The following is a 12,754-nucleotide window of genomic DNA, read 5'->3' as shown; positions in this document are numbered from 1 at the left end:
CTCCAGCATTTCTGTCCTTAATTCTGGAGGCTGCAAAGATATGTTAAAATCACTCAAGAAGATAAGAGAATTTATTTCAAAAATCCCACAAAAGGAAATAATTTTCCCAGTGTATTTCCATGTATACTACTCATGGTTAATAATAGCTGAGGTATCAGCCCCCAGCCCTAGACTTAGGACGCTACAGTCAGGGAGGAGAGAGAAAACAGATGAATTTTAAGGGAAGTTAAAAAACAGAAAGGTGCCAGTAAGAAGTTGGGATTAAGTGCTGAGTTCAGAAGAGGGAGGAATGCCTTCCTGGTTGCGGAGTGTATCAGGAGCCCCACGTGGAGGGAGAGCTAGTGTCACAGGCACCAAAGTTTCAACCACGACGGATACTCTGACATCATCAAAAAGTCTAAGAAGGTGTCACTCCTCTCACCGCGTAGCAGGGCCCCACCTCAACACCCCCTCCTCGGGAGAAGCAGCAGAGCCCTGGGTCTAATCAGAGGTAGCCTGCAACTCACCGGCTCCAAAGGCAAAGAAAAAGCCTTTGTCAGGGAACTCCTCCAAAAGGGCCTTCACCCGCTTCCCCATTCTCTTGTTCCGCTTGTAGATAAGCTCCCGGCGGAAGTAGCTGTCGATCTCCTGAGCAGCGATGCGCTCCGCAGGTGGTAGCGTGGCATTAATAAAATCGGGAACCTCCGCCAAAATAAAGAGAAAACAATTAAGGGCAACAGAGTTATGAACAAAGCTGCTTAATTTGAGCATCAAATCACCCAGGCCAGAGGGTCAAGACGCTGTCAAGAAAAAGGTAAAAATTGACACACGATTCTGGGAGCCTCCTGCTGGCTATTTTTCCAGACAGTAATATCATTCTCTGTAACCCAAGTGAGAAAATATTAAATGAAGTGCCCTGAAAGAACTCTTAGGCTATGTCAAATGGTATTTCTGTTCCATCTAAATGATTCTGTTTAGGGAATTCCCTGGCGGTCCAGTGGTTAGGACTCCTGGCTTCCACTGCAGGGGGCACAGGTTCGATCCCTGGTTGGGGAACTAAGATCCCGAAAGCCACACGGGCAGCCAAAAAAAAAAAAAAAAGATTCTGTTTGTTGCCACGTGTTTCTATAAGGAAACCATTTCTGTGCATAGCACGTCACAGTTGTGTGTTTTTTTTAATTGAAGTATAGTTGATTTACAACATTGTGTTAGTTTCAGGTATACAGCAAAGTGATTCAGTTATACATATAGTTTTTTCCAATATAGGTTATTACAAGATCTTGAATACAGTTCCTTGTGCTATACAGTAAATCATTGTTGTTTCTCTGTATTATGTTTAGTAGTTTGTATCTGTTAATCCCAAACTCCTAATTTATCCCTCCCTTCCCTCTTTTCCCTTTGGTAAGCATAAATTTGTTTTCTATGTCTCTGAGTCTGTTTCTGTTTTGTAAATAAGTTCATTGGTATTATTTTTTTAGATTTCACATATAAATGATATCATATATTCATCCTTCTCTGTCTGGCTTACTTCACTTAGTATGATAACCTCTAGGTCCAGCCATGTTGCTGGAAATGGCATTATTTCATTCTTTTTTATGGCCAAGTAATATTCCATTGTGTGTGTGTGTGTGTGTGTGTGTGTGTGTGTGTGTGTACACCACATCTTCTTCATCCATTCATCTGTCAGTGGACACTTGGGATGCTTCCACAGCACATCCGTAGTTTTAACTTGTTTGATTCACACAAGATTTTTTCATAAAAATAATTTTACACAATTACATACTTTAGAATCAACCATTATGATTCAATTACCAAATACATCGAACTTCTATAGACAGTCAACTGTTTTATAAATTCCTTATCTTTACATTTTCATTATTTCTCCAATTCCCATTTCTCCCTCTCGCTCTCTCCACCGTTCTTTGCCCTACTGGTGAATATTTCACCTGATTCTAGCGCACATCTTAGCCAGTTTCAGTATTTTGGCTAACAACAGGGTGCTAATACACCAAAACTGTGACAATCAGGAGTGGTTTTTGCAACACAGTAGCTGTAGGCGAGGCTGACACGTTGCATTGGTTCTCTCCCCAGCCCCAAACCTCGGCCTCGCCCCACCGCCCCCTCTCCTGCTCCCTGGAATTTAACAAGGTTAAAAATTACCCTAGTCAGGGCTTCCCTGGTGGCGCAGTGGTTGGGAGTCCGCCTGCGGATGCAGCAAACAATGGGTTCGTGCCCCGGTCTGGGAGGATCCCACATGCGGCGGAGCGGCTGGGCCCGTGAGCCATGGCCGCTGAGCCTGCGCGTCCGGAGCCTGTGCTCCGCAACGGGAGAGGCCACAACAGTGAGAGGCCCGCGTACCGCAAAAAAAAGAAAAAAAAAAATTATCCTAGTCAAATACAGAGTAGGATATATACCCTACTCCTTCTCCTACTTCCAGTACCCTTAGAAAGACCTTTTGAAAATCCTCACACGCTGTAATATAGACATCAATTTCCATTTTCTGGATAACAGCTCTCCTGTTATTTCCTTGAAATGATATTCTTTCATTTTCAAGTCAAGAGCCTTCATCTTCTCCTTTGTCGTCTTTTTTTTAATCATGTCATTTATGTAAGATCCTTCCCTCCGTTTCCCAAAATCTCTTCTCTTCCACACAGCAGTGCCTTTCCACCAGCAGCCTCTCCACGCAGGCAGCCCCAAATGTGCAAGGTGACCTCCCCCTGCCGTCCTGCTCCACCTTCTAAATGCCAGACATGCCCTACAACCTGCACCACTCGGCCACGCGCCTGGCCCTCATTCCACAACGGCAGGCACATTCCCCATACCCCACAGCACCCGCAGGGGCCCCGTGAACAGGACAGGCATGGAGGAGCCACAGGAGAGGAACGCGTAAGACAGCTGTCCCCAAACAGCTCTGTCAGCCGTGCCATCTGCCCGTATAACTAACTCCCAAGCACCTCCCAACCCAAAGTTAAAAGATTAACTGTTATCTGCCGCCTCAAATTTTAATTTCCCAAGTGACCTTGACCCTTCTCCCCACTTCCCCCACCCAGGGTGTACGTAAGAATGATCACCAGCAAACTCTGCTATGCCTTTTTTAGTGTATTTCTTCTTTTCTACTTCCTCTTGCTTGCTCTGCCTTGGTTTTACTTCCTCCCTCTGTAGACTTTCTGGAAAGTTCCTTTTATCTTTTGATATTTGCAGGGTGAGTCCCTCTCTCTGGGACATTCCTTTTTCACCTCTTATACTCACTCCCATTTCCTATGACAGGGTCCCTGGATCTAACAGACCTGGACAGCATCACTCACACCCACCAGCTCCCGCCTCTCTCTTTTCCAGTGTCCTGAAGGTGGGCAAGACAAAACACTCCCCCACGTCAGAAGCTCAGCTGGACTCGCCACTTCCACGTGATCTTAGTGGGGAAGGGAAGGAAGCCAGGGTTTGTCCCACGGGAAGCTTGTTGATCGAAGCATAACAGATATCCATCCTACCTCCCTCCTGTAGGGAGGCTGCCATCCTCTGAGCCCTGGCCGGCCACTTTCTTCCCCTAGGTGGCCCCCAGGTAAGGCCTGGCCTGTGTCTACACTGACTGCACCAGTTCGGCCACACTCACTACAGTACTGCAGGATGGAATCCATGACCGGAAATGCTGGCAGCCTCCCCAGCTTCTTATGTGCCCCTCCGTAAGAATACCAGGAACACTTCCCATTGCATCGTGCTCACATGTTTCTGGAAGTCACCAGAAGCTACAGCCAAAGCTCTGCTCCATCATTTCTCAAAAGTTACCTAAGCCAGCAAGGAGGCTTTCAGACTCAGACCCTTCTCCTCTCTGAAGGCTGGTTCATGCTGCCTGCTGCCTAAGCCATGGGGCCTGCCGCCAAGTCCCTTGAAGCTTCATCCTTTGACTTCGTCTGGGAATTAGCTCTCATCAATGCCCCTCTCAGTTCTTTTTTTGTTTTTTTAAATGAATTTATTTATTTATTTATGGCTGCATTGGGTCTTCATTGCTGCACGCGGGCTTTCTCTAGTTGCAGCAAGCAGGGGCTACTCTTCATTGCGGTGCACGGGCTTCTCATTGCGGTGGCTTCTCTTGTTGTGGAACATGGGCTCTAGGCGCGAGGGCTTCAGTAGTGTGGCATGTGGGCTCAGTAGTTGTGGCGCACGGGCTTAGTTGCTCCACAGCATGTGGGATCTTCCTGGACCAGGGCTCAAACCTGTGTCCCCTCCATTGGCAGGAGGATTCTTAACCACTGAGCCACCAGGGAAGTCCCCCTCTCAGTTCTTAAGTTTCCTAAAGAATGCTTTTGTTAGCTGCAGCATCCCACTCAACACCTACATATGCCCAATTGTATTTTTAGAGCCCTTCGTGACCTCGATCCTCTGTACACAGGATGTCCCAGTGTCAGCAGGTGACATCCTTATTCTTGCACTTAAATGCACCCTGAGCTGAGCAGGGGATAAGGGCTCTCACCTGGGAGCTGTCATGGCTGAAGATGATGGAACTGAGGTCCCCGCAGTTATAGTGTTTGATGAGGTCCTCTGTTGTATAGGGGATCTGAAGGCCGCCCGCTCACAGGCTCTCCTGCTGCAGGAGGGGCTGGTTTAAAGCAAAGATGACCTGAGGAGAGAAAATATAGGTCTCTTTTAAGTCCTCTGACACAGGAATCATTAGCTGCCGTCTTATTTCTTTTGTCCATGGCTGGCAATAGCCTCACCTGTGTTCGTTATATAAGGAATGGACCCTGCCGCTACAAAAGGGAATGCAGGGCTTCCCTGGTGGCGCAGTGGTTGAGAGTCGGCCTGTCGATGCAGGGGACGCGGGTTCGTGCCCCGATCCGGGAAGATCCCACATGCCACAGAGCAGCTGGGCCCGTGAGCCATGGCCGCTGAGCCTGTGCGTCCGGGGCCTGTGCTCCGCAACGGGAGAGGCCACAGCAGTGAGAGGCCTGCGTACAGCAAAAAAAATTAAAAAATAAAATAAAAAAGGGAATGCAAGTCCCTGGACTGTGTCCAAAGAAAAGGAGGACAGTCCTGCCCAAGTCAGCCCCCAGCAGATGACACCTGGGGAAGTGCCTTAAGAGGGACACCGACAACCTGAAACTCTCCCATGAGAGTGATCAAGAGGTGAGGGTCCCAAAGAGCTGGCTTGTGAGGCCCTGGGGAGGTGGGGCAGGGAGGGACACACAGACAGACACACGAACCAACAGGTTCCAATTACATCAAGGACTGGACAGGACTGTACACAGTACACACAGGTCTTTTCCAACCATCAGGGTGGCATCTGCCAGCTAATGGACTCATTAGGTCCATGGAATGTTAATGGAAGTTATTGTGGGAAAAGGAGGGGGAATGAAGGCTACACAAAATCAAACAGATTTTTATCTTTATGAAACTCTGCCAAGTCTTGACACACTAAAGTGTGCTCTGCTTCTCCCCGAGGAGGGGAGAGCGTGCTGGGTTTCCCAAGCTGATTTCAGGCACACATTGCAAGAGAAGGGTTAACTGGAACATCTTTGGGGACAATTCAGACTCAAGGAATTTTACGAAGCAGTGAATTGCCCTTGGCACTGGAGAGCTAGGTCAGAGGGGTAAAGGCGGGGATTCTGGCACCTTTCCAGGTGAGAATTGGGACCAGCCACCCTCTACAAGCCTCCTGACAGCACTGTGGCATTTTCCCTCTCATTCACCCAAGTATGGACACAGACATATCACCTTTGACAGCTGCCCCAGTAATCAGTGTATAGGATACTGTCTTTGCTGGAATGTTCCCCGTCTCCCTCTGGCTGAAATGCAGACAGGCGGGACCTGTCTGATCATGAGGTCTTCAGCAGGAAATTTTCAATTCTCTGGAGATAACACATTGCAGGTCTCAAGTCATCAAATGACACTATGCAGCCCCAATCCCCTTCTTTCTCCTCCTCATTCTGAGTGGCGAAGAGCATGGGAGTCTTGTCACCTTGCTTCCCACAGGCCACCACGTGTGAGCCTGCCTGCCACACACCCTCCTTCCACACCCCTTCCTCCCTGGGTTACTCTGTCCCTGTCAAGGCACCTTAACCAGATGGGGAGGAAGGCAGCTCCCTGTTTGTAAAATCCCCTCCTCTCCTCTCTTCTCTCCACATCCCCCCCTTCCTGTCAGAGACACCTCCTCCAGCCTCTCCTGGAGGTCAGCTCCCCAAGGATCTGTAGACCAGCCTCTTCTATCTTGGGACAGGACCCTCTGGGCCATGCTGTGTTCCCACCCTCCCCAGCCCTCTGCTGGTGATGTGAGTTGACAGAAGCAAACATACCCATGGGCATGTCCACAAATTTCAGTCTAAGTGAGGAAACTCAAGATGAGCCCCTGGGTTCTAAAGCCATACAGTGAGGACCTATCCACACCACTGGGTGTTGCTAAATGGCTTTCAATCAGCTGGAGGAAGAACCTTCGGAGGGGAGGCCAGGGGGCGTTATGGAAACACCTCTCAGGTTTGCCATGCCCCAGGCTAAGGCTTCACACGTTCTGTCTCAGTATAACTCATCCAAACGAAGATCCCAGGGTCTGATCGGCTCACAAACACCTGCTGATGGCTTTTAGTGTTCTAAAGGCATTCGGGATGAGCCCAGGTTACCTGTTGCTAAGAGACCTTCCTCTAAGAGTTTCCATTGATTCTGGAATGTTTTTATTAAAGTGTTCTTGGTATTTAGAGAAGATTGAGCCACTCATTCTAATAGATTCACCAGTCTGCAAATTGGGGAACATTGTATGGGCCACATTATATTATATTAATAATTATATTATTAACATTAACATTGTTAATGTTATTAAATATAACATTAATGTTTAATAACATTTAATGTTATTAAATATAACATTATATTAATGTTATATTTAACATTATATGTTAAATAAGAACTTTGTTTATTCAGTCCCCTCTCAATGTATTCAAGGGTCACCTGTTGACAAGACGCTTACAAAGACTTGCTAGGATGTTTGTCTTTGCTTTTGATGATTAAGGTTTAAATAAGTTTGCATAGCAAAACTAAGCCAGTAACATTATTTTCTGAGTGCTGACTATGTACCCTGCTAAAGAGTTCGCTTCTGTTCTCATTTAATCCTCTCAACATCCTAAAGTAGTAACTACTGTTAAATCTATTTTAAAGAACAAGAAAATGACGGGGAAAGAAGTTAAATAATTTGCTTATGGTCACATAGCTTAGTAAACCAAAGTGTCCCCACAAAGTGTGTGAACCCAAACAGTTCAATACCAGAGCCCGAGATCTTCACCACCATGCTGTACACAAGGTACGCTGCTACCAAGTAGCGTAACTGACTTCGGTCATATGGTCTAATTTAAATTATTAGGCTTATGCTAAAGACCTAGGAGTCTGAAATTGGGAAGAAGGGAGGGAGGGTTAGAGGAGGGAGGAGAGAGGGAAATGGGAAAGCAGAAAAGGAATCAGAAAGAAAGGCACACTAAAGCTTTTCTTCACCCAGATAAGAGTAGCACTCACACTATACCTAGAAAACAGAAAATTTTATACAAAAGAAGTTTTAAATTGCCCATAATTTCAACACTCGAGTTATAACTGCTTTTAACAACATGTGGGTATATATTGAGTATATTTTCTTTCAGTTTATTCTATACCTTTTATACAATTGATTGTATTATACATAATATTTAGTATCCTTAACTGTGTCACCTTGCTGTACAGCAGTAATTAACACAACACTCTAAATCAACTACACTTCAATTAAAAAAAAAAATAGTGGGCTTCCCTGGTGGCTCAGTGGTTGAGAGTTCGCCTGCCGATGCAGGGTACGCGGGTTTGTGCCCTGGTCCGGGAGGATCCCACATGCCGCGGAACGGCTGAGCCCGTGAGCCATGTCCGCTGAGCCTGCGCATCCGGAGCCTGTGCTCCGCAACGGGAGAGGCCACAACAGTGAGAGGCCCGGGTACAGCAAAAAAAAAAAAAAAAAATTAGTATCCTGCACTTTTTGTGTGACAGTGTAAGCATCTCCTCACATGACAGAATTCTTAGCGTCACATTGCATGTGATAGGTCATCACTTAGCTAAACTTTCTATTGTCAAATAGTTAGGTCTTCATTTTTTTAAAACTATCATGAATAACACCATCAAGAGCATCTGGGAGCAGAAAGTTTTTTCTATTTTCAAATTATTTCCTTGGTATTGATTCCTACCCAGTCAAAAGATTTTTACTATTCTTTTTTCTAAAAACCTTTTTACTTTTGCATTTTTCTTTTTTTAGTAAAAATTGAACTCTCCATTAAAACACAAATTCAATAAGCATTAAGTGGTAATGCAGACAATCTCCCAAAGCCAATTTTATACAGAAGCCCTGCCTCCGGTACAATCTGTACCTCCGCGCCGATGCAGCCCCAGCAGCGTGCCAGGGAAACCGCGCTGCTGCAATTGCACACGCCCACTGTTCCCTCTGCCTGGAAGGCTTCTCCTACCCTCATCCTTATGGCAGACACACACGTGTCTTTTGAAATAGCAACAGGAGAATCTCCTCCTCGTGAAGCCTCTGTCATTAACTCCCAGGCACGGTGAGACCATCTCCTCTTTGCCCAGAGCCTCCTGTGACTATTCTATTACACCGCTAATGGCATCGCCCTGTGTAGCCACCCCGAGAGTAGCAATCGTGTCCTCCTCACCTCTGCATCCTTCCCATCTGGCACACAGGACATGACATGCTGTAAACATTCAATAAATTTTTTTTTTTTTTTTTTTTTTTTGCTGTACGCGGGCCTCTCACTGTTGTGGCCTCTCCCGTTGCAGAGCAGAGTCTGCAGATGCGCAGGCTCAGCAGCCATGGCTCACGGGCCCAGCCGCCCTGCGGCATGTGGGATCTTCCCAGACCGGGGCACGAACCCATGTCCCCTGCATCGGCAGGCGGACCCTCAACCACTGCGCCACCAGGGAAGCCCTCATTCAATAAATTTTGACTGAACGAATAAGGTTTAGAAATGGCTCTGCCAAAAACCGAAGTCTGAGGCAGGATGGACACTTATAAAGGAAGCCCAGCAAAACTTCGCCAGGCAAGCCAAACAGGGAGCATCTGCAGACAAGCCAGACTCACCAACCTTCTCAGAAAAGGAAGTGGGGGTTGGAGGTAGGGGAGGAGTATTAGGCCTAATGTGGGGGCATAAATCTTACCCCCAGAGACTCACGTTTCCTTTGAGCTTATCCCTCAGCCAGCTTTGGGAGGTCTGCATTTGGACTTATTCCTTAAATGCTTGTCCCTACCAAGCCTCCATTCTCTTAAACTCCCATATTCTCCTGGTATACATCAGGATAGGCTAAGCTCTGCCACAATAACAAATTAAACCTGAAATTTCAATGGCTTAGCAAATGTCTGTAGATTGCTCACACAAAGTCTGAGCGAGGTAGCGGCTCTTTCAATCCATCTAGTCCCTTGGGAATCCAGTTTGGTTTATCTTGTGACACTCTTCTCCCATCGGTTTCCATGGGAGGCAATGGAGTGAACATGGCAGGCAACCTACAGTTCTTAAATGCCTCAGCCTGGAATTCCCACAATTCATTGGCTAGAAGTAGTCACATGGCCTTGCCTAATCCTCAGAGAGGCTGGGAAATGTAGTTTTCCCATTTGCCTAGGAAGAAGTAATGTCCTTGAGACATTAAAATGGTTGACGGGGAGTTTAGTGCATTAAGTTTTTCAGGATATCAGATGCGTCCCTATTCAGAATTACACACAGTCCTGGTGGAAGAAGAGCATCAGGACAGTAACCTGGCTAAAGGTGCTCATCCTGAAGGTTCCCTGGCAGCCTGTGGTCCTCAAGCAACAGAAGGTCTGGGGACAGCAGAGGCTGGGGATGGGGGTGCGGGGAAGCACAGGATAGGGAGCAAAAAGCCAGTCGTAATCCTGGGTTAGCCTAGAATTCTGGAAATTGAGTGGCTGGCCAACCAAGCATCATCAAGAATGAGAGAGTGTAATGGATCTGAAAGGTGTCATGAAAGGTCATTCTTCTGTCAACTAATAAAGAACAGAATCACAGCAAGTACAGTGCTAACTATTGCTGGAGTTCATTCACTCTTCTTCCATTCATTAATTCAGCCAATAAATTGTTATTGGTGCCTACTGATCCAAGCCCTGAAGATACAGTAATGAACAAGAAAGACAAGATCCTTGCCATCCTAGGGTTTTCATTTTACCTGGAAGTGCGGGAGGTGATGTCAAGAAGAAGAGGGGGCGCTTCCCTGGTGGTGCAGTGGTTGAGGGTCTGCCTGCCGATGCAGGGGACACGGGTTCGTGCCCCGGTCCGGGAAGATCCCACATGCCGCGGAGTGGCTGGGCCCGTGAGCCATGGCCACTGAGCCTGCACGTCCGGAGCCTGTGCTCCGCAATGGGAGAGGCCACAAGGGTGAGAGGCCCGCGTATCGCAAAAAAAAAAAAAAAGAAGAAGAAGAAGGGGACGAACAGGGGGCTGGTGTATCACAGAAAGACATCACCCTCCCAGAGGCAGTGGCCCAAAGTTAAACTTTCACTCTATGATTTCAGGCTTGCTAGAACAGCCCATCCACAAGCAAATCTAAACCCTTCCCAGATTAGCCCCTTGCTGCTTTGCCTTGGCAGGAAGGAGGTCCTTCCGTGTGGCACCCAGCAACTCTGAGGCGGCCATACTACAAATACATGTCTTTTAAGGAAGTGTGAACAGTGAAACGTGCATGTGTCTGAGTTGGTACTAAGTCTTTCTTTTTTTCCTAAAAAACCACAGAAACGCCCTTTTTAACTCTCTAACACAACCTCCTATACTCACCGAGTCTTTTCTTCTAGAGCTGCTACAACTTTCTAACTGTTAACCTTGGAGGCTTTAATCCTGTGCTTATTTATAGCCTAACTACTTGTGAGAGGCCTTAAGCATCTTGCAGATGAAAAGCCAGCACCAGATAAGCCATTGACCACTCTGCCTCAAGTGCCCGCCTAACAGATTTAGCAGAAGGGGCTGGGTTTTCTTGGCTGGAAAGAGCAAGGATCCCAGCCCACAGTGCTCCCCGGAAGACCCTGAGCACCAAACACAGGGCTCGTTATCTGTTCCATGAAACGCATTCAGTGAAAGCCAAAGGAAGGCTCAGAGAACCCCCTAAAGGGACAGTTTGGCCCAGGTATTCCTAGAAGGCAGCCACCCCAACTCCTCCCTCCGTGGCTCAAGACGTGGAGACTTTCTGCAGGGACCTGGGCAAGCCTCTGGTGCAGTTTATGTTTAACGGAGAAAAGCTCTTACTGACACAAACTAGACTCCTGGGAGAAAGACCAGACATGGTTTCCTGAGGAATAAGTCTCTGAGTGAGGCCCTGCCAGGGTTTCCTTGGAGCCTAACACACCCAGTGACTCTGAGCCCTTGTTAGCTACCATCTTCACCACCACACAGCCAAGGAGGTGAGTCTCTGCCTCCTCCAAACAGCAGCGCTTTATCACCTCTGCTGCCCAGACCTCAGCTCAATGTCCACTCCTGGGGCCACCAGAGCTCTGTCCAACCAGGGGCAGGTCCCCGGAGGCACTGCTGGAGGTGCCTTCCTTGCCGCAAACCTCTGGTGCAAAGCAAGGGTGGCCACTTGTGTCTGCCCCTGAGTAGAGGAGGTCACCACCCCCAGGTCCCTGCAGAAAGTCTCCACGTCTTGAGGCAGAGGGCAGGGAGGACATGAGGGCTCCACAAAAACAATACACAGCCCCCAACTCACCCCAGCTAAAGCCACTAAGGGCCAGACCCAGCTTCCTCAGAAACCTACAGGGGCCTCTCCAAAGAATTATAAACTGTCAGTCATCCTTATATAGTTTACTCTCCTTGCTGTTCTTGGCAAAGTCTGGGCCAGTCTAACAAATGGGGGGTTCCAGGATGTGACTCACAGAGAAGCAAATTCCTAAGAAACAACTCTGTTTGGCTAAGTTGACCCCAGAGGCATCTTGTCTCCAGTCAATTCCTTTCTTTGGGGTTTCTGCTAACATTTTCTCACATGTTGCACTGGTTAGCTAGGACTGTCTTAACAAACTGTGTAATTTAAACAACAGAAACATATTGTCTCACAGTTCTGGAAGCTGGAAGTCCAGAATCAAGGTGTTAGTGGTGTCATGCCCCCTCTGAAGGTGTTAGAGGAGGATCTGTTCTAGGCCTCTCTCCTAGCTTCTGGTATTTTCTTGGCTTGGGACAGCATAACTCCAATATTTACATGGCGTTTTCCCTTGTGTGTCTCTCTGTGTCTTAAGTTCCTCTTTTTATAAGGACACAGTCATATTGAATTAGTGCCCACCCCAATGATCTCACCTTAACTTGATCATCTGCAAAGACCCTACTTCCAAATAAGGTCTCGGTCACAGGTCCTGGAGATTAGTATTTCAGTGTGAGAATTTAAGGACACACACACACAAAAAGAATTTGAGGACAAAGTCTACTCATAAGGCATATCAATCTCAGCTCTACTCTCTTTTGAATAGTTAATATGGGGCTTCCCTGGTGGCGCAGTGGTTAAGAATCCGCTTGCCAATGCAGGGGACACGGGTTCAAGCCCCGGTCCGGGGAGATCCCACATGCCGCAGAGCAACTGAGCCGGTGCGCCACAATTACTGAGCCTGCGCTCTAGGGCCCACGAGCCACAGAACTACTGAAGCCCGCGTGCCACAACTACTGAAGCCCACATGCCTAGAGCCTGTGCTCTGTAACAAGAGAAGCCACCGCAATGAGAAGCCCACGCACGGCAACCAAGAGTAGACCCCACTCACCGCAACTAGAGAAAGCCCGCGTGCAGCAACGAAGAC

At 47.6% G+C, this 12,754-nt stretch overlaps 1 protein-coding gene across 1 annotated transcript in view; it reads right to left on the bottom strand.

Annotated features, from left to right (window-relative positions):
- Positions 1–12,754, bottom strand: part of TRABD2A (TraB domain containing 2A) — a 53,448-nt gene that overhangs the window by 9,888 nt on the left and 30,806 nt on the right. The window contains 2 exon segments of the mRNA XM_033431401.2: positions 507–681; positions 4,448–4,594. Of these exon segments, the coding sequence (XP_033287292.1) occupies positions 507–681; positions 4,448–4,594 (322 nt within the window).

Source organism: Orcinus orca, chromosome 13 (genome assembly GCF_937001465.1).
Source record: "Orcinus orca chromosome 13, mOrcOrc1.1, whole genome shotgun sequence".
Classification (NCBI taxonomy): Eukaryota; Metazoa; Chordata; class Mammalia; order Artiodactyla; family Delphinidae; genus Orcinus; species Orcinus orca.
This window is presented reverse-complemented; position numbering and strand designations above follow the sequence as displayed.